At 39.5% G+C, this 22,245-nt stretch overlaps 1 protein-coding gene across 1 annotated transcript in view; it reads right to left on the bottom strand.

The window, feature by feature from the left end:
• Window positions 1-17: 17 nt before the first annotated feature.
• The window catches only part of LOC121885966 (synaptic vesicle glycoprotein 2C-like), a 59,798-nt gene continuing 37,570 nt past the window's right edge, over window positions 18-22,245 (bottom strand). Inside the window, exons 4-13 of the mRNA XM_042395825.1 lie at window positions 21,996-22,147; window positions 13,921-14,054; window positions 13,626-13,715; window positions 13,428-13,538; window positions 13,242-13,330; window positions 10,950-11,114; window positions 8,786-8,919; window positions 5,408-5,611; window positions 5,062-5,221; window positions 18-4,592 (exon numbers count right to left, since the gene is read on the bottom strand). Of these exons, the coding sequence (XP_042251759.1) occupies window positions 4,409-4,592; window positions 5,062-5,221; window positions 5,408-5,611; window positions 8,786-8,919; window positions 10,950-11,114; window positions 13,242-13,330; window positions 13,428-13,538; window positions 13,626-13,715; window positions 13,921-14,054; window positions 21,996-22,147 (1,423 nt within the window). The 3' untranslated portion in view covers window positions 18-4,408. The remainder of the gene's footprint in view (window positions 4,593-5,061; window positions 5,222-5,407; window positions 5,612-8,785; window positions 8,920-10,949; window positions 11,115-13,241; window positions 13,331-13,427; window positions 13,539-13,625; window positions 13,716-13,920; window positions 14,055-21,995; window positions 22,148-22,245) is intronic.

The following is a 22,245-nucleotide window of genomic DNA, read 5'->3' as shown; positions in this document are numbered from 1 at the left end:
AACCAAACTATAAGCACATTTTCAAACATATAGAACAATTTGGGGCTTTGTTTATGTTATCATTTAACCGCTCAGGAAGACTGCACTCTTCTCTCACTGAGTCGGCATTTCCTGCCCTGCCTGTGACAGGATGCATGGTGACACATAACACACCAGTTCACCGGCAAAACTTACACACAGATGCATGCTGTATAACTGGAAAAAAACATATAATAAGTTCCTGGAATGATTTGTACTGTCTGGAAACAAATACAAAGTCTATTTATGGTTGAAATCTGTTGACTTATACTGTATATTAGTGTGGTACGATTTTGTTAACATTGTGCTAAAATTTAGATAGATAAGAAAATATTGTGGATTGTCTTTATCCAAATCAGTTACCTTTTAATGGGACACTCCAGTAATTTCACACATGAAGTTCTGTTTACTCATCAAGAGGAGTTCCCCAAAGTTTCTTCATGGTTTGAAGATCTGGGAAAGATTTCCCAAAAACTAGAGATCTTTCAGAACATGTTAGTCAGGGTTGTTCTGGGCCTGAAACCAAGACCAAATTCTAACAGCTCCAGATGTTACCCTGATGTCAAATAAACTACACTAAAAGCTAAGAATCTCTGTGACCTTTGACCTCAAAACAAACATGAAGACTCACTAGAGAGCAGTCATAAAGTGATTCAGAAGTTAGTGATAAAATGAGTCTCTATAACAGTCTTTGATTAACTCATAAACCCTGACAGACGTTGGGTCCTGCTTTGGTTAGGCTTGTGTAAATAGTGCCATCTGCTGGTGTGAGTGGTTATATTTGGACTGAATAAACTGAACAAAACTCCCACAGCTGTTCAAATGAAACTCTTTATTCAGTATGTGTAGACACCAGAGGAATCCACCTTTACACTGCATTCACTTGAGCCTTTTCTTATTAAAATAAATCATATCAAGGACAGGTAATTGTTTTTTACACACACTTCCACGTATTGTTTGAGAGCAGAGGTTTTCAAATCTGAAAGTCACAACGTTCAGGCAAATTTCATCCCAGTTTCGGAGTGACTTTATGATAATGACTCATCTAAATGGAAACCTTCCCAAAAAGCAGATTTGACCACCCCTGCTGGATACAGTCATCTCACCACTAGCATGCCCTTTCACAATGACCTACAGTAGAAGTCAACTCAGTATAATGAACACCTGTCCACAACAAATCTGACAACACACGAGAATGATACATTCACCTTTGACCCGGAATCACATGTCTGTTTCCCCCCCGCAGAGGAACAGCGAAGACACCAAAACGGAAAAAGCGCACACAACAGAGGGACTTCAGTAACAAACATGCAGGATTTCTTTGTGGAAACAGTGGTGAGCACAAGAGTTTGGAGAAGGGGATGAAAGCAGACAGAGAAGTAAAGCATCAAACATCTGGAAACCAGACTCATAACTTCAGTCGCATTTCAGTCGTAACAAATCATCTTAAAAGGAAATAGCTGCATGTGTAGGAGGTTATGTACTGCATAAATTTATACATGAGCAGCAGAACATCTGATTGACACTAATTGGAAAATAACCAAATGAAACTGTTCTGTACTTTTGCATTAATTGACTTGTATTTGAGCAAACCCAGAAAAGAACACGTTACAGGTTTTTATTTTACAAATTACTTATGGTAATACATTTTAACATCAAAGCACTGACATTGTAGCAGCAAGAGTTCTCGTCATTGGAAGTTTTAAAGGGTCTGTTCACACATAAATCATAAAAAAACATCTCTTATTTTAGGGTTATCTAGCCATGCAGATCGTTTTGCAGAGGTTTTGCAATATCCTTCTCTGAGATTTCGGCATCTGACCAAAAAGGGGGGGGGGGTGAATGGAATTGGAAAATTACGAATGAAAATCTCAAGGGGAATCTGTCTTTCTAGAAACAACGGGCCTCAAGGGGAGAAACATTTGTTTTTTATTCAGAATTTTAATGTTTTAATCTGAATGAATTTGGAGTTTAAATATGATACTGAAATAAGACATATGTTTGGTAAATGTTTCAACTCTGCAACTGTATCACCATATTATTATCATCATCATGGCTGCCAATTTACTGACAGGTTTTTTAGAATTTATGATTTTTATTTTGGCGCAGCAGCTTCTACATTTCAGCAGTTGTTGTGAACAGCTGCTTCAGTGTCTTTCTGCAGCTCTCTGTCCAGTATCATCTTCTGTTGCAGCTGACAGTGTAACATCACCTACTGAAGGCTTATTCTCTCCTCTAATATCTCTGTGACTGTCACATGACCACCTATCATATAAATCATGAAACGCTTTGCTTTAGAAAGACATTTTTTAGCATCTAACTTCATGTAAAAACATTCCCTCTTTGTCACATTAAAGCGCTGCTCTGATGACACTACTGACACTCCAACATTTGTTATGTTGCGGTGTGTTTTTAGTCATTGGGAACATTTTTATGAATGAAACTAGCCCACAAACGGGTCAGAACATGTAGCCTCATATGGTAATTTTAGGGGCATTAATTATGCTAATGATAAAATCTCACAAACATTCACCTCCTCATGAACAGGTGACGTTCATAAAGCTGAATTACTCGTACAAAGAAACCTCACATTTTTGAGCAGCACAATCAAATCTTCATTGACCTCCATTATATTGAGGTGGAAGGGAGAGGGAGGGGTATCTCAAAACCCGCACACATGGGTAAAACTATCAGACCTTGGGAATTACTGACCTTGGGAACACATACTGCGATAAAAAGATATTTAAATTGAAGCTTTTGACTGTATCCCACAGCCTTTGTTAACGAGATGTCATCACGTGACTGAAGTACAGGACGTCAGTCACCTGAAAACAGTTGGTATTTTCACAGAAAAACAATCTACATGGTTAGATACCTCTAGAGGTAAGTAAGGAAATATGTTTTTTTGTGATTTGGCTGCACTGACCCTTTAAACATGGCTTTTAATTTCACTTTATCATGTGGTTCAAATCCTCCAAAAACCTCAGTTCTGTTGTATAAAAAGACATTAAAACAAAAAAACATGGTAATTTTATCTCATAAGGGTTTTTTTTCTGGACACACACACTCACACATACATGCATACACACTGCAGTATCAAGAGATGAGAGACCAAAAAACGCAGGACAGAGCAGCAAAGCTTCCAGCAAGGTTTGGAAGGAGAGACAGGCTCAATGGAGAGAGAGGCACGACATTTGAGAAAGGCCTTTGAGTTTTGGAGGGAGCAGCAGCAAGGCAAGAGGAGATAAACGAGCGAGAGGACAAGACACTGGTGAGACAGATAGAGGAAACAAACAAACAAAGGAAAAAAAAACAAAACAAGGAGAAGAGCGTATTTTTTTATAACAGCACAGGTTTCCTCTATTATAAATTCTTCTTGACAGATTGGATTGCAACGGAGAGCAAAGCCCTTCATGGTGAGCTCAGCGCCACGAGACGAACACAACACAGACACGAGAGAGGGAGAGAGGAAGCATTCAGACAAAAGGTTTCCAATCTCAAAAGTCTCTGACTGTAAAAAGCAGAAAATGTAAACTTCTTTTCACTTTAGAAATGTAGCTGCTGAAGTTTTAACTAAACTACTATATTGTTATTGATTTTTTATTTATTTATTTATTTATTTATTTATTTTTTACTATGGACTTCTCATTCTTGCAAATCGCAGCAAAAAGCTTGAACGTCATCAACCATTCCTGGAGTATTGATCGCAGGTTTAGAAACAGAGATTCTTACATGAGACACAATTTCTGGCCTTGAAACAGAAAAACACACCGGTGAAGCCATAAATAATGCATCTAAACAACTAAATAAATCAATACAAATACAAATAAATAAATATAATCGTAAATACTCAACTGTTACAAAATGATTACAGCAGGATTCAGAAGGGGAAGGTTACTGAAAGTTCAAGCCTTTTGCAGCCTTGACACATGCGTTTGTGGTTTGCATGTATGAATCAGCCCATGTTAGATAACGAGCTGTTGATACACAGAGTTTTATCTATGTTCGAGCTTTTTTCTTAAGAGTAGCCTGTTCAGCTTGAATTCCTGTAAGATTGTGCAGGGCTTTGGCAAGTAGCCATTGATACTGTGAAGATTTGTAACCGCTGATATTTCAAATTTATATCCTTCAATCTCTGTACATCCACAGCTCTCTGTGAAGTTAAAAATCATTTCGTAATCCTGCTGTACCAGGTATGTACTCAGAAATAACAGAATAACAATTACTTGTATATTTGAGTTTTTCAACTTACAGTATTTATCAAATAATCATGACTGCAATGTTCGTTTCAGTGGTATTTACTGTAATTAAATCATAGTCCGTTGAATGTGTCATTATGCAGTAAACTGAGTAAATACCTGGTAATCAATATATGGTTCTGTGTTGAGGTTTACATGAGGACATTGGCACGCGTGTCTGGCAGTCGGAGCCCCACCAGCCCGCCGCCAACCAACACGGCCGATGCCAGCAGGATGGGGATAGCCTTGGTGATGCCAACCAACGAGCCAAAGATCAGGTTGCCCAGCACCGCTGCCAGCTTACACATGGCATTACAGAAGCCGAAGCCTGTGCCCCTGAAGACAAGGAGACAAGGAAGAAAGAGCAGAGAGAGTCAGATATGTCTGATGTTTTACTGCATACCTTGATATAGTTACTGCATTGCAATATTTTCTTTGAAAAAGGCGATAAGTTGCTGACTGAAGTGTTGAAATTGAAAGTTCATTCTTGACTTTAGAAGTTACTTAGCAAAGCAATCTCACTGCAACGTCTCAGTAGCTTAATTAATATTTTTAGCCAAGTCAAGCGGAAGTACAACTTTAGCAAAGGGAAAGTTATGTTTCTTTAATTGTGCTGGATTAAGAGAGTGAACATTGTATGCACACATGGTCAGGGATAGAGCACAGATGCACTCTTGTTATCTCCTATAAAGGAAATGTAATACAGATCTTCTATCTACCTTTAAATGCTTCATATATATACTTTATACAGAAGCATACACTAAAGGTAATGGTCTAAGTGATATACAGTGAGTTCAGTACTCACCTCCTGTCTGTTGGGTACAGCTCAGTGGTGACCACATCCAGGGAGTTCCAGGCAGAGATACTGAGGCCGTTGTACAGGCAGAGCATGAAGATCATCATCGACTCACTGGTGCCGAACCACAGGAAGAAGCAGCTGATGCCTGACAGCACCATGGAGCCTCCTGCAGGACACGACACGACACATCTTTTACATCTCAGACACAAAATAGCCTCATTTACGTCACCAGAGGTCACGCAGATACAAAGGCCAACATCAGAGGACATCAAGACATTTTGCGAGAGGAAAGGCTGCTATTTATAGCCAAAACAAAAAGTCAGAGCAAAGACCAGAGTATGTCATAACATACCTAACATGCTAAGGCGGCCTATTTTATCCATTAGGAGGGCAGAGACGATGTTTCCAGGCAGCACAGCCAATGTTCCCAAGAAGTTGACGAAATAGACCCAGTAGGCGCTGTAGTCATCATCAAATGTCATCTGACAACCTGTCTTGTTGTGGTGGAAGGAGCTGTTGATCACCATCGAATTTGTTAGCTTAGCGTCATCAATATCTGTGAATGTGAGAGACAAGAGAGGAAGTTTTTATGTTGTGTTTAAATAATGAATGAGGATGAGCTTTTATCACCTTCTACAGTTGTAAAACTGGTCTCTTTCTGTGAATTTAAATCACTGCTGCAAAAACTTTAATGCTCTGTCTTCTGCTGATGTTTTGGGGTTTATTAAAATCGGGTTGTGTTTATCTCATTAATTTATTTTTTGGCGGTTTAATTTGGTTTATTAATTTTATTAATTTTTTAAATTATTTTTTTTATTTTTATTAATGGTTTTAGACTCCTCTTAGGTTGTCTTACCAACCAGGCAAAGCAGGCAGCTGCCACAGGGCCTGCAAACGTCATACATTCACTGCATGTAATTATTAGGTGATCTGGAGGTCCTGTCTTTTATCCTGTCTTTTTGTCCATCCATCCATCCATCCATCTATCCATCTATCCATCCATCCATCCATCCATCCATCCATCTATTCATCCATACATCCATCTATTCAACATCCATCCATCCATCCATCCATCCATCCATCCATCCATCCATCTATCCATCCATCCATCCATCCATCCATCCATCTATTCATCCATACATCCATCCATCCATCTATTCATCCATCCATCCATCCATCCATCCATCCATCCATCCATCCATCTATTCATCCATCCATCTATTCATCCATCCATCCATCCATCCATCCATCCATCCATCCATCCATCCACCCATCCACCCATCCATCCATCCATCCATCTATCCATCCAACCATCCACCCATCCATCCATCCATCTATCCATCCATCCATCCATCCATCCATCCATCCATCCATCCATCCATCTATTCAACATCCATCCATCCATCCATCCATCCATCCATCTATTCATCCATCTATTCATCCATCCATCCATCCATCCATCCATCCTCCGCCACCTATCCGGGACAGTGGCATCAGACTGAGTAAGGAAACCCAGACATCCTTCACCTCAGCAACACCCTCCAGCTCCTCCTGGGGGACCCCAAGGCGTTCCCAGGCCAGGAGAGATAAGAAGTCCCTCCAGCGCGTTCCGGGTCTGCCTCGGGGTCTCCTACCAGTTGGACGTGCCTGGAACATCTCCAGAAGGAGGTGTCTAGGAGGCATCCTGACCAAGTGCCCAAACCACCTCAGCTGGCTCCTGTCAAAGCGAAGGAGCGGCAGCTCTACTCTGAGCTCCCCCCTGATGCTAAGTCTTTTATTGTGCTCAAATAAAATTGTGTTTAATCAAATTACCACAAACTAATTTGCACACAAAAAATCTGGGACCAAGTAGTATCACTCCAGTAGTACTGTATGGTCTCTGAGCATATAGTGAAGTTGTCATTCATATACTGTATAATCTGCTATGTGAACTGTACTTAATGGGAATTAATGTGAGGCGACATGGTTACACACACAATGCATGAGGTGTCAGTGGAGGCCCAACAACAAATTTTAGTGCTCTGGTCCCCTAACAGGTTAATGCAGCCAAGTTGAGGTGCCATGTTAGGTTGTTTTGAGGATGTGAGCTTGTTTATGACTCTTATTTTATTTAATCTGTGACATATTTTAAGTTATATGTTTTATGTTGTTAATCTGTGAGTCTGAGTTACTGCTGCCTGTCAGGAATATCTTAAAAGATTAGTTTGACATTTTGGGAAATTTGAATATCCACTTTCTTGCAGAGAGTTAGATGAGATGATTGATACCACTATCACGTTTGTACACTAATTATGGAGCTGGAGCCAGTAGACTGTTAGCTTAGCTTAGCATAAAGACTGGAAGTAGGGGGAAACAGCTAGCTTGGCTCTGTCCTAGCCAAGAAATTGTCCAGCACATAGTTACACGTAAAACCACAGCTTTTCATTTTTTTACACTTCAGCTTTTGTACAGATTAAAACATTGAGATATGGCATGCTAATTAGTGAGCTTTAGAAGTGTTGGTAGGCTGATATTGTTACCTTTGGATAGAGCCAGGCCAGCTGTTATCCCTGTTTCCAGTCTCTATGCTAAGCTAAGCTAACCAGCTGCTGGCTGTAGCTTTATATCTAATGGACAAATATAAGCATGGTATCAATCTTCTCGTACAACTCTGGGCAACAAAGTGGATAATCATATTTCCCAAAATGTTGAACTTGATTCCTTTAATCTTAAAGACACTTTGGGACAAATAAAGGCTAAATAAAAAGCCTTGCACTTGCATATTTTCATTTTTAAAGATAACCCTTCTCAACTATGTGTACGGGATATTCATATCTAGACACTGCAAGTGTTCTGTGTAGTTTAAACATCTTTGTGCTCTCTCTCTAAATAGAAACTGAGTAATAATAAACTTCAGCAGATGCAGGAATAAGAAAACATTCCCTGCTCTCACTCCTCCCTCCCTTTCTAATTCTGTCTCTCCTTGTTTCTCTTTATGCTCTGCTCCCTAGAGACACATTGCTGGGGGCAAAGAGACTTCATTTCCCATGGGGCATTACAAGCAACCTGACATGCCCTTACTGTTTCCATGTTCAGCGATTTCCAGAGAGCTGGAGGGAACTATTTTTCAACCCTGTGCTCCCACAAGGTCTGAATCAGCGCCAGTTCCCTCAGAACATTTAAAATGCCTCTCTGCCTTTCTTTTGCTTCCTGCTTGTGTTTTTGTCAGCCCTGGAATGATTGTCTTGCACTTTTATACTACAGTCTGGATTTATTAAGATGTTTTGGATGCTTGTGCAGCTGTCTCGGTCCCACGGTCTTGAGTTTATATCGTTCTCTGCCCAGAGAATCATGTCTATCACCTACAACAAAAGCATCACTTCAGGAGTCTTTGTATGGTTAAAAATGGCCATTTTCTGTTCTCTTCAACCCAGTCTGGTTCGGTTTCTTTGTTAACTACAGTCACCTGAGTTCAGAGAGGCAATCTGTGCAGGGGGCAGAGAGGTTAAGCAGTAATTTAGTTGCATAAAGCAAAGCCATAAATGCTCAAACCCATTCTTTCTTCTCTAAGCCTGGACATTAGATCCAAAATGAACTGTCAGAGGGAGACAGAGAGACTGAGAGAGACTTATGTGTAAGGCACCTACAGTATAATAGGATTTTCTGGGGTGGAAGGAAATACCTCAGTGCAGGGAACTCACAGGAGAGGAACGCTGTGAACAACGAGTGAATCTTGCAGGTGTAAACTCACCCGTGTTGTAAAAGAAGGCGTCTACAAAGGTACAGTTTTTGAAGAAGGATCCTACTGAGGAGATATCCTCGAAATAGCAGTTGATGAAAGAGGAATCGATGAATGTGACCGCCTTGAACCTCATACTGATAAACCTGGGAAGAGGAAGGAGAAGAGAAATGGATTAAAGTTAATAAAGAATCAACCAGTAAAGTGGGAGTAACAGGGATTGGTGAAATATTTCTGACAACAAAGGTGTCGAATTGAACTGGATTGTTTTCCTTTGAAAAGATTTAAGTGCTGAATTAATCACTATTTTCACTGAATGAAAAGGATAGTAAAAGCTTTCACACTATACAAAATACATTTATATCTCCTTTTCTGGAGAGATTCTGATAGGTTGTAGCAATAATTTACTTTACAAGTACTGTACTTAAGTACCAATTTGAGATACCTGAGTATTTCCATTGTAAGTTATTTAATATTTATACTTCACTACATTTCAGAGGAACATATTTTACATTTTAATCAACAACATTTATCTGACAGCCATATTTACTAGTTATTTAACAGATAAAGATTTTACATACAAAACATATTGTCTTCTTACAAAATATGATGCATCATTATAGATTAGCGAACAGCAAATAGTGAACATTATATAAAGAAAAAATCAGAAAGTGAATTAATTAGTTCCGACTCGACCAGCTGGGACTTTAAAATTCATGTTTTATACATTTTAAATGCATAAAACACGCATCTTCTGGTAATACATATACAAAAGCATGTGGAAAAAGAAAATAAGACAAAAAAAGCCCAAAAGATTAACAGAAAATAACACGTTACATATCTACAATTTATCCCGATAAAGGGCTTTTTTCTCCTCTCCCAGGCTTTCTCCAGGTAACCGGTTAATTTATATATTTCATATGTGAACAGCCAACTCAGTAAACTTGTATATCACCCATGCATCCATAAGTATTCCACAGTTCCCAGTAAAAAGGACAGTAAAATAACAAAATGGAACAGCACATTCTTCTAGATTAACACATTGTCTAGTTTCAACAGTGAATAGTAAAACAGCAGATCTCATAGAGATTTTTGCTTTTTAGACATAATTCTCAGTACCATATTAATTTTTTATCCTCCTAAATATACACAGTTTTGGTTTCGTCCATTTATAGTCAGCACGCTGCCCCTTTGCTCTGAGCAAACAAATGTTGAGCTTTTTGTTTTAAAAAAAAAAAAAAGCCTCACCAAACCCGGAGTTGCAGAACAACGTGCACACGTCTTTAGACCGAGTTGTTTATCCCAAATAAATATCTCTCTCGTCAGCCCGTTTTCTTCCAAATCAAGTAACCGATTCCATAACTGAGCTACACATATAGTATCTTCCAGTGAGCCTCACATGGTTCCCATCCCATGATTATAGCCAACTTTAGTGCATATTTGTACACAGTTAAAGATATTCACAGCAAAACTTTTAATACTTTTACTTTTACAGGAGTATTTTGACAGAATAGTATTGCTACTTTTACCTAAGTAAAAGATATGAGTACTTCTTCCACTACTGCTTCAGGAAAGACCAGCATGTCCTTTCTTCAGCATATCTAATATGACATAGCTTACCAGTCTGTTATTGATCTGTTGCATGCTGCTGAACACAGAGGCAGGGTATTTGGTCTTGATTCAATCTCTTAATAAACTTACATGCTGGTCTGCAGCGGGGGTGGAAAAAAAAACAACAAAAACAGCATATCGATGCGTCTTTTCTCTGGCCTTTGTGTAAGTGAGAATCATAATCAGCAGGAGAAGGAAAAGATGTGAGTGTGTGTGAGAGAGAGAGAGAGAGAGAGAGAGAGAGAAAGAGGAGAAGAGAGAGTGATAAGCCTTTTAATTTCCTGGTGGCAGTGGAGATAAAGGAGGCAGGATTAATATTACCAGCAGCAGTGTGTTGTTAGCGGGAATGACGAATAGTGCTGCTATCCCACAACGGGACAAGCAGCTTTGACCACAAACACTCTGCCTGGGGAGGCTCACACAGGTCTGAATCTCAGTGTGTTACATCACAGCTGGTTTTTAAATCATCTCTCACGTCTGCACACATTTCTTATTCATTAATCCCTGAGAAAAACTGGAGGCTGGATAGAAAACACGCTGAGTTTGTGCACACATCCAGTTTTACCTGTCATTTATAAATACTCCATTTCTGTGGATCTGGTTCTCCAGGGTGAAGTTGAAGGTGAAGTCTTCGATGCGTTCGTTGTTGTGAATCTTCACTCTGGAGGCGTACTCATCGGCCTGAAGGTGCTTGATGACGTCAGGAAACCACACAGAAAGCCCGTAGTACCTGCACACAGCATCAGCTTCTGTAGTAAAGTGTGTTAAACATTATCACAGACCACACAGACCGGCACCGGTCACTTTGAATTCATGCAGATGATAGTAGACAGAAGACTGAGATGGATTTTTCTATTTCATGTGAAGTTTTATATTTGTTGTTATACTGTTTGTTTTGTTATTGCATTTGTTTGCTTTTTAATAACTATAATGACATGATTTCATCTCAGTACTCTAACAAATGAAGCTATCAGATGCAAAAAGTTAATATGCTCAATATGTGCATGAATACAGGCAATGGCATGAAGGATCAGCAGCTACTCTGGACTGCAGGTGAAGGTGTTTCAAGCTTGACGGTCGTCTTCATCCTATTTGTGCACATATTAAGCATATTAAATTAACAGTTTCCTTCCTTTTTTCTAAGTTTTTTTTTTTGCTTTTTTTCCACTGTTTTCTCATGGAAACTGGTAGCTCACCCTATAACTGAACTTTTAATGTATGATCCTGAGGTTTATTTTGTTTAAATTGTTTACATAGATGAATATATTAATAACATAAATAACATGCAGCCAAAACAATCACGTACATGTAAAAGCATTAGAGCATAGGCCATACATGTGGTGACTCAATCAGCAAAGGGTTTGTGTAACCCTTTAGGTATGGTCACCAAACAGATGCAGAATAAATATTTATCAGAGCGGTCGCAAACTGTAAACAGTGTGTGAGAGCGATGCTAGAGTTTATAGTCTGATACTGTGAGAACATACTAAACATGTTGATAAAACATGCTAGAAAAATAACTAACGTCTTCATTCCCAAACACAGTATATCAGTGTTTCTGTTGGCAAACCGAACACATCTGTTGCACCTGTGAGTCTGTTGGGACTGAGCGGAGATCACAGTGAAACAGGAAGGAAACAGGGCTTCAATAGAAGTGAATAGACGTGAATATTCATAGGTCAGAAGTGTAAGGTGACCGAACCTTAATTTAAGGTGTAAAATGTAAATGTCTCAGGTGTGAAAGTGTTTCCTGACAGGGTTGTCCCCTGTGCTCTTTGCTCTGTTTTCCACACACACTCTCCAAAAAGCTGCATATTCCCAAAAATGCATCCAAATTAGCAAAATGTAAAGTCTTCTGTGTTTGCTGTTGTTTCTCTCTTATGTGTCTTATATTAGTGTCTTATATGCCTGAGGTGGATCTGAGCATCATAAAATAGTTATCATTCTCTGAGCTTTAAAAAGATGCCACTGCATTTCACATCATCTTAATTAACTCTAGTAATGAAGCAGCTACGTGTGTGTGTGTGTGTGTGTGTGTGTGTGTGTGTGTGTGTGTGTGTGTGTGTGTGTGTGTGTGTGTGTGTATTTGTGCCTGTAAATGTCTAAAAAAAGGAACAGAGGGTCAGAGAAACGACACATCTTCTCATGCTGTAATTGGCTGTGCTGTACGTCTCCGGAGGGGAACAGGGTAAGGTGGTGTCAGAGGTGCAGCTGGTTTATTCTTATTGCTGAGCCGAGAAGCCAAATTAAAAAGAAAAAGCAAACAATCCTGGACTTGTTTCAGGATGGGGGAAAAAGAAGATGTGACACGCAGACAAGACAAAAAAAAAGTGACCTGACAAGCTCATAAAACAAGAGACAAGATAAAAAAAAAAACAGGAGCCAAAAAACTGAGATAAAACAAAAAGATTGAGACAAAAAGATTTGACACAAAATGAAACCAGAATAGAATAAATTATTTTCCCTCGTAGTACACCGCAGCCTACTTTTGTCTCTTGTAATTTTAAATGACTGTCCTTAGGGCTCAAAATTCCCGACATGTACGTACTGTAATTCATTAAAGCAGCCAGCAGAAAAAGTGACACCCTTTTTCAAATAGGCTCTCTCTTTCCAATCTAACCTGTCAGCATTCATCAAGAGGGTATAAATGAGAGTACATCTGCCTCAGTGCTAAGTATTTCATTAAAACTCTGTTATTAAGCTGGAAAGTAGTGGTGACTCAGCTAAGTATCACCGTGGGGCGATATATAGCGTCATTTAACACGACGGAAGCATATAATAATATCATAGAGAAGTGTAGAAGAAGAGCTGGAGGGGACGTCAGACACTGTGTGCAGAAAATCACCCAAAATCTTACCCAAAAGACAAAGTAAACCAGACTGCAGCCAGCTTCACAGTGTTGTCTTTCACTGGGTAGTTGAAGCATCGCATAAAAGTCAACCAGATCTGTTGGAAAAAAAAAAAGGGGGGAAAAGATTTTAACAACCACGAAAAAAAAATCAGAGTAAAACAATACCAAAAAAAAAAAAAAAAAGCATCGTACCCCTCTGAGCTCAGCCTTGATCTTGAAGAGGACCTTGAGCACGGGGTTGGCTGACTCATTCTGCATCTCCACCAGCTCGTCCAGCTGTTTGGGGATCTTTATCCTGTTCACCTGCAGGGGGAGACACTGATCTGTCACCTGCTTGGTGGCACTGCAGCAACAAGAAGGATGCAAAGTGTAGAGGCAGTGCGTACTCACAGTGAACACTCTCTCAGGCTCTCCACGGGCGCGCATGTTGGTGTCATGGATGTGTTTGAGCACCATCCAGGCTTCGTCATGTTTACCCATCTAGGGGGCAGTTAAGTGAAACGTAATATGTACGCGTGAGTATGAGCTTCTTTTTATACCTCCATTATGTCATTACACAGGTTCAGATTCTATATTTCTGACCATATTTGACTTTCCACAAAGGTTTTAGTATTCCCTGATATCATTAAGAGACATGATAGTGCCACCAGTAAGATGGTAATTTACAGTCTCTCTTCACTCTTACCTCCAGGAAGAAACGGGGGCTCTCAGGCATAAAAGTGAGAGCTACCACTGCAGAGACACACGGCAGCGCACACACCACCACAAACACTCTCCAGCTGTGGAACTGGTAGGCTGAACCCATGCTGAAACTCCAGCCTGCATAAAGGAGGAGGCACAGAAGGACACGCATACTGTACAGTCAGAAATAATGTGGTGCGGCATCAGGCCAGAGTTCAAGACGCACAAAACCAACACAGAAGAACTGAAAGCTCCTGTGGTTTTAATCTGTTTTCATTCATTTCTTTTCTTTCCCTCAAGGTTTTATCTTTCAGTCTCTTACACTTGTGTCACAAGTAAATGAAATTAAATAACCGACAGGTCAACAACTCCCAGAGTGTCACTGTACACTCTTTGGCATCTGTTGATACATAATGTAATCATTTCTGTCTTCTATTGTGTCTTTCTCTCACCTGAATAATTTATTGATTGTAATAGAAATTAGAAAAGGCTGCATTTTCTTAAGTAAGAGGTGTGCTTCCTCCTGGAGAAAAACATGCTTGGACGGCAGCGCTGTTTGGTTGCTGGGGTGTTGCTGCTGTAGGTGGAGGCTACGTGGCTGCTAGGTTATTGGTAGATACTTTCTCTGTGTTCAGGTAGATGTCACCAGGTTGCTTCTAAGTGGTTGCTAGATGTGGTAGACGGTTGCTAAGGTGTTTGGCATGATTGTTAGGGCATCTTCAACTGGTTGCTAGGGTGTTCTGCGGGGTGTAGTGTTCTGAATGGGGTAAAGCAGTTTGAAAGAGGACTGAAAGGTTCTATTTCATGTCAAAGGCTCCTCAAAAAGCAGCCACGAAATGCAGTTTTTCTTTGCAAGAATTTAAAGGATGCAACTCCCTCACAATCCCACAATCCATTGTGCTAACTTGTTTAATTCAGTGTTGACTATAGTGTTTATGCGGTCTTTTGTTGCTGGTAAATTTCACTTGAAATACAGCAATGAAAAACCTTTGCAGGATGTAAATAATAAAAGCCAGACATTAAAGTTGTGTGGAAATATTAAACATAACCCATGTACACTACAGGTCAGTCCATCATGTGCAGACGTTAAACATCAAACCTGAAGGACATGACCCACATTTGCTTTTTTATGAATTTGGATAAAAATGTATTTGTGCTCTCTGATAAGCACATACAGTAGATGAAGCACAATGTGGCAAAGAAGCAATAGAAAACTCAGTGAGTGGTAGTAGCAGTGCTCACTGCCATTGATAGAAGCAGAGAACTGTCTATTAAAAAGTGCTCAGTCAAGTAGCTTGTAGTTATGAATGTAGAGATGACATTGGAAGCATTCAAATAACTCAAAAAGACCCATTTTCACACTCTGAATGGTAGCAGACATGTACTACTTACTTTCTGCCATTTTATTTAAATTTCCAAATTCTCAGTGTAGAATGTACATACTATATTGTACAATAGTGCTCACACAAGTTCCCATGAATGAGTGAAATGAAATGAAATTTAGACTTTTTCAGTCTACTCTAGATATTGAATGTGTGATGTCTCTGAAAGTACAAAATGTATTAAAAAGCACAATTAAGTTTTAAGTTTTGGCAACAATATTCTTCATTCTGACTCCACTGCATCCGGTTATAAAGAGCATTAAAAAGCATAAAACTTGAGAAGTGATTTCTCAGAAAGTTGTACAAGTGGCTTTTAGCAAATCTCATAAACCTTCCTATTATTCTGCTCTTTATCGTAAAGTCTGCGGACATGATGAAGTGGATTGTTGGCAGAAATCACTGCACAGCCATCGTCAGCGAGTCTTGAATAACAACACTTTGAAAGTGTTTGTGAAAGTGTTTGAATTTCATTCATACAGCCGAGTCTGTGTCAGAGAATCAGCATCAAGGAAGTATGTTAGTGTGAACACACACAAAAATCGTGTGTGTGTGTGTGTGTGCGTGTGTGTGTGTGTGTGTGTGTGTGTGTGTGTGTGTGTGTGTGTGTGTGTGTGTGTCATTAGGGGGATTATAGCTATAATGGACTGGAGGGGATGGCTGACTGATTCAGATACTCAACAAGATTTATGTCCCTACTCTACAGTAAGTGAGCACAGCTAAGACACACGCATACACACACACTCTCTCACACACACACACACACACACACACACAAACACACACAGTCCTTGGCCATCGCTCAGTGCTGTGACACAAATTTTAAAGCACTGGTGTGTGCACTCACTCACAGACAGGCATAAAGACAAAACCACCTCACATTTACACTGCGACATACACACACCACACGTAAAGCTGCTCAAAAACAGGTTGTGTGATTGTAATTTACCAATTCTCTTACTGTTATCACACTCTTAAGACCTTGAAATAGACAAAATGACACACACACACACACACACACAGACACACACACACACACACAGACACACACACACACACACACACACACACACACACACACAGACACACACACACACAGTTGTCTGGCCTTTGTTCACCAGTCAATGCAAAGAGCACTGCGGCGGAACCTATTACCCACACACCACTGCATCTTGGAGAAAAAATGTGTTAAAATACTGGCATCTAATCAATTGACCTCAATTATGAGCCTCAGCCGGCGCTCTCACTCTCACTCTCACAAACGAAGTTTCTGAGGACAGACAGAGATCTTTAAGATAGAAACTTGGTACTACTGTACAGAGCCAGTTATTGCACATGAGACACAGATACTGCACACAAACATATTCTCTTTCCTCATGAAATAATACATCTTTATTTTGGTGTTTATCTACTATTTATTGAAGGCAAATAACCCAGTTTGGTGTCACAGTTTCTGTAAAGAGTAGAGATCATTTTCACTGGAAATACTTTCTACCAAAGAAATAGTCCCTAAGAAATCTGTTGAGGTCTTTGGATTATCCAAGAAGACAAAGATCCTGCAGTTGAACATATTTTAAATGTAATTTTGTGTCAATACTGTGAGCACAAAGTTCCATATACTTCCATTGTTTTGGGAGTTTTCGTGATACATGTACTGTATGTTTTTAGTGTGTTTTAATTGCTGTACGGTTTGAAATGTGCTCTATGTCTTGGTCGTACTTTAAAGTTATAATCCTTAGGATTTCCATGAAATAAAACTATAGTTTATAGTAATGTCTGGCTTTTGTTCAGCAGCAGTCATTCAATGTATTTAAATTCTGTAATTACCTCTCTATAATGTAGTTTTCATTGTTGGTGGCGGAGTCCGCCCTTCCCGTGCGGATTGAATCACAGGAGATGATGCAGCATGTTTGTAGTTTAATTTCATCAGCTTCACTGTTTACTATTCACTCTCCAAATTGTATCAGAGCTGTAAGTTAAGTTACTGCCAATACAAATCCAACATTTACAACTGCTGCTGCTTCACATTAAAAGCATCCAGCTGGTGAAACACGAGCTGGCTTTTGTTGTGAAGCAGCAACAGGAAACGTAGTTTATTCATCACAGAAGTTGACAGCAACTGTTCATCAGAAATGTGCCTTTAAGACAAGTCATTTTCTTCATTTTTTTAAACAGTGGATCCAATTAACCCAACTCTTTTTACTTTGTAAAAGCTGCTGTTTTGTGGTGCGAAGCATGAAATCAGGTTGCAGTTGCTGCTGGCATGACAACAAAGGCAAATGGTTGACTGACTTCTTCATTTTAAAAAAACACATGAGTTTGTTTGGCTGCACTGTAAACAAATCCACCAGCTGCTTCTGTGTTGCATTTCCCACAGGTGTCACGAAATCCACCAGGACTGAAATCATAAGGTTTATAACTTTAAATGATGGACTAAATGGAACGTGAACATCATCAAACTTTCTTATTTTTCAGGTTTTTATGTATTTGTTCTTAAAACCTTCAGAGGAGTCCACTGCACCAGAGTCTGTCTTTGTCCAGATGATTTTTTTCTGCACAGTATGTGTGTCGGAAGATTGACAGTTCGATTCCCGGCTCCTCCAGTCCACATGTCGATGTGTCCTTGGGCAAGATACTTAACCCCAAATTGCTCCTGACGGCTCTGCCATCACTGTGTCAATGTGTGTGAATGATTAGATTTCCTTGGTTGGGAGGGTTGGGACCTTGCATGGTAGCCCCTGTTCCCATTCAGCGTATGAATGTGTGTGAATGGGTGAATGTGATTCATAGTGTAAAAAGCGCTTTGAAAGGTGCTATGCGAGTACAGTCCATTTACCATATGTGATGTCTTCTTTATGAACTTTGACTCAGACCGAAAATGTGAGTAAATGTAAATCAGTAACAACAGTAGCTGGGTTTCCATCCAAATGGATCACAGAATTTAACCAAATTTTCAGAAAATCAGCGAAAGAAAGTGCAAATTTATGCGCGTTTTCATCCACTACTGTTATGCTGGTTCATCATGATAAGCAGCAGGTGGCGCTAATTCTCCAGTCAGGTGCCATTATACACTGCAGAAGAAGAGGGCTCAACAAGATCACATCAGACAGTGAATAATAACGTAGTAAATATGATGGAAATATGATATTTCTGTTTGTTTCAGGTAGTAATTTGGGGAGTGTTAGTCTCCTCATCACTTCTCACTGATCTACTGTTTTCATCTGCCGTTATTTTTCATCTCAGTTTCTTTTTTAATCTTTATTTCAAACTGTCACCACACAGGATCAAGAGAAAACATCAGAATCACGCTCATACAGACGAAACATCAGTCATGTGAGCTGAATGTTTGCTACATCAGAGAGGTGTTTCAAATTTTGCTGTTTCCATCAAACCTTTTCTAATGCGATACTTCAAAATACACATAAAAATATGTTGATAGAAACAGTTGATGAGTCTGTTTAGCTTGTACACATTTTCTTTATAGTCTGTTCAGTATAAAAAAAGTTTACACTTGTTTTGTTCCCCATCTAGTTTTCTTTACATGTTGTAGTGATGTTTGTATTGGTCTTTTGACTTTGTCCTAGATAAGTACGCCACTTGGTCGAAGTACTTCATCAAACTGGTGTTCACACATTATAGAGTCACACACTCAGAGCATTGTCCCCGGCAGAGATTAGTGTCCTGATGGCCAGCATCCAAGAGTAAACTTCATTATATCTGATCAACATGTCCCTGAAAAATGGCAAACAAAGAAACCCTTCCTCTTCACTCATCCTTCCTCTCTTCCTTTCCTTTAACACTGTTTCTCTCCGTCCCTTTCTCTTTGTTTTCTCTCTCCACCTCCCTTTAGCCCTCCGCTGTATTCCTTCACCTTTCGATTATCCCTGACACAGGCCACATAAATCAAGTGCACTCTCCACCTCTGCGTCCCTCTTGTCCTCCTAATCTCTTTCTCTGCTCCTCTTTCTTTGTCCACACCCCTCCGAACCCAGATTGATTTCATTTCTCCCATTTTGTTCTTATCCTCTGACATCCCCTCTTTGTTATCCTCCAGCTCACGCTCACTACACGTTATGCGATATCAGCCAACCTTTTACTTTTTTTCATCATCTATTTTTTCATCGCTTCCAACACCGTTGGTCCACAAAATGAGAACAAATATTGATTATGCAGAAGATGGCCTGTAGACACAAATTATAAAAGATTACAGTAGATTGGTCCTGTAAGAGTTTTGGAGTCAAAAAAGCTAAACATTAAAAACAACATCGTTCTAGATGGACTCTTTCATCCTGCTTTACTGTGTCTTGCCTGCCACACCCCCTGTGTATCTCAGTGTACACATTTTGTGAGTTTTTTAAATATGTATTTTACTGAAAGAGAGTTAAATACATAAAGAGCAAGCACACAAACAATTGCCTCTTTTGTCTAATTGTCTTCCTTTAAAATAATTTTCTTCCCATCTAGAATGCTTTCATATAAAACATAAAACCAACACATATTCACATTTAACCTCCCTAATATTCACCTCCCTTATAGAGAGAGGGGAAAAAAACAAAGCAAAGATCACTGTAATAACATCAGTGGCCTCTTATTGTTGCCTTTTAGTTACATCCCTGAAACTCCTCCCGGAGAAAATCCACAGAAAGACAACAGAGACAGAACTTGTAACTTTACAGCTGAGACAATTAGTCGACCTGTCAATAAGTCAATCGATAGAAGATCAATCAGCTACTAGTCTGCTGATCAATCAGTCGCTCAAGTCCTTCCTCTGGAAAAAATGTCAGATATCCCCTCCAGTCTAAGGATGCGTCACCCGTCGCTGTACTGTAGGTTGAAGACGTCACACCGAGCTCCAGCAAACTGCGACGAGCACCTCCCACCATGAAGCTAAAATCCAGCTGAAATGTACTCTTGATTAATCTTGAAAATATCATATCTCTCATAATTACCAGATTAAGATCGTGTAATTATGAGAATACTATCTTGTATTATGAGAAAAGGTTAAGGTGGTTATAAATCATCACTATTTGAGAAGGCAGAGGCATGATGGTGCTACATGATTTAACTCATATTTATTTCCTCCTTGGTTTGAAACAGTAATATATATTAATGTTTCTGAGTAATGTGAATGAAAGTATTATTATGTTAACATTGCACAGGCATCTATAATCCTTGGGATTTTTCAGATGGAAAGTCCTGACCTGCTCGAAAAGTTGCTTTTCCTTCTGGAGCAGCTAAAGCAGAACAGTTTAGCAGCATGTAGTCACAATTATGTGATAAGGTCTCCAGTTGTTGTTTTGTTTTTTTGGTGAGTGGAATTTGCTCTCATGGTACAGTAAGGTTTATAAATTGTTAAAGGTTGCCATTTAGAAAAAAACCCCTTTACATTTCTCTCCAATAATAAAAATGTATCAGGCCACTGAGTGATGAGTGCTGTGCTGTGAGTCATATAAAAACCATCTAGTCTCTTTACTTTGTAGTGAAATACAACTGATTTTGTGGAACACTAAAAATTGCATTTAGTGGATACAGCTTTAGAAAAATCCTGAGTATGTTAGACAAACCTGTGGACGAGATAATGAGGCAGAACAAGTTGTGACATCTGCCACATTTATCATCAATATATGAGTACAGAGATGTTGTCTTTATGTGATCTTGAACTGAAAAGATTTAAACGAGCACAGGAAGTTGTACAGCCAAGTTTTTTAATTGCCTCTTTCCACCACTCTGTGGACAGTTCAACACCTAATTCTTACTTCTAAATATCAAAATATTTATTGCAGAAGACATTTTTGTGAGACATCATAACATTGAGGAGGAGATTCAACAGGAAAATTATGAAATAAGGCAGCTGATAATTTGAAGATACCAATGAAATTAGCTTTAGAAATACACTGTCATATCGAGTCAAATTCATTAAAAAGTAGTGGTAAAATGAATAAAGACAAGCTTATGCTCATATTCACTCATATTCTCTGTGTAGGCTGACATATGTTGTGTTTTTCTGTTGTTGCTATTGTCAGAGCCTCCACCTACGCTGCCACCTGCTCTGTGTTGTCTGCACCCCAGAGGGTCCTGATTTCTAAATTAAGCCCCATGAGGCGGGGGGGTGGGGAGGGTGGGGATTATTTGCAATGCTCCCTGCACGTTATCTATCATGTTACTTTGTATTTGCATCACTACAGCAGGGAGCACCATCAAGAGCAGAACCATACTGCCGAGTCAACCTTTATCACCATTTCTGTTTGCGGTAATGTTTGAGCTGGTGATGCAGGTGATTTCGGACAGAAGTTCAGTCACAGTGGGAAACTTACCGAGTTTGGAATTTCGCTTTGCCTTTACTTTCCACTATGCAAGTTAAGCTTCTGTTTACTGTCTGTGTCTGTTTCTGTGTTCATTTAAAAGAAGTACTGTATATCTCCTGCATAATTTCTTGTGTCTCGACCATATTTCTGCATACTGATGGTTGGAAAAGTATGTCCCAATAAAGTCTGGTACTACTAACATGTCTTCTATTATCTCTTGCCTTGCTTTTATCACTGGTGCTGAATGTCCCACATGTCCAAATCAGTGATCCTCATAAGGAGCAGATCACTATAATGCTGATCAGGAAAAAGTCACAAATGACTGAAAAGCGCTGTGTGGCACTAACATCGGTGTGGCATTGTTTTGACTTCATCAGGTCAGAACTGTCACTCACCATAATGTGGGATGATGGCCCAAGCCATGGCTGAGGCGTAAATTCCTCCGATCATCCAGAACATGCAGAGCCAGCTCAGATGCTCTCCTCTCTTCTCACGAGCCAACACCTCCGCAAACCACGAGAATACTATTGGTACCGCTCCACCGATCCTGCAATTATAGTTTGCTGTAATTAGCTATGTATGCCTCAGAAGCCAACCTTCATTTGTCTTACATTAATGTGCACAATGACAAATATTAATGAACGT

This window comes from Thunnus maccoyii, chromosome 19 (genome assembly GCF_910596095.1).
Source record: "Thunnus maccoyii chromosome 19, fThuMac1.1, whole genome shotgun sequence".
NCBI classification, from domain to species: Eukaryota; Metazoa; Chordata; class Actinopteri; order Scombriformes; family Scombridae; genus Thunnus; species Thunnus maccoyii.
This window is presented reverse-complemented; position numbering and strand designations above follow the sequence as displayed.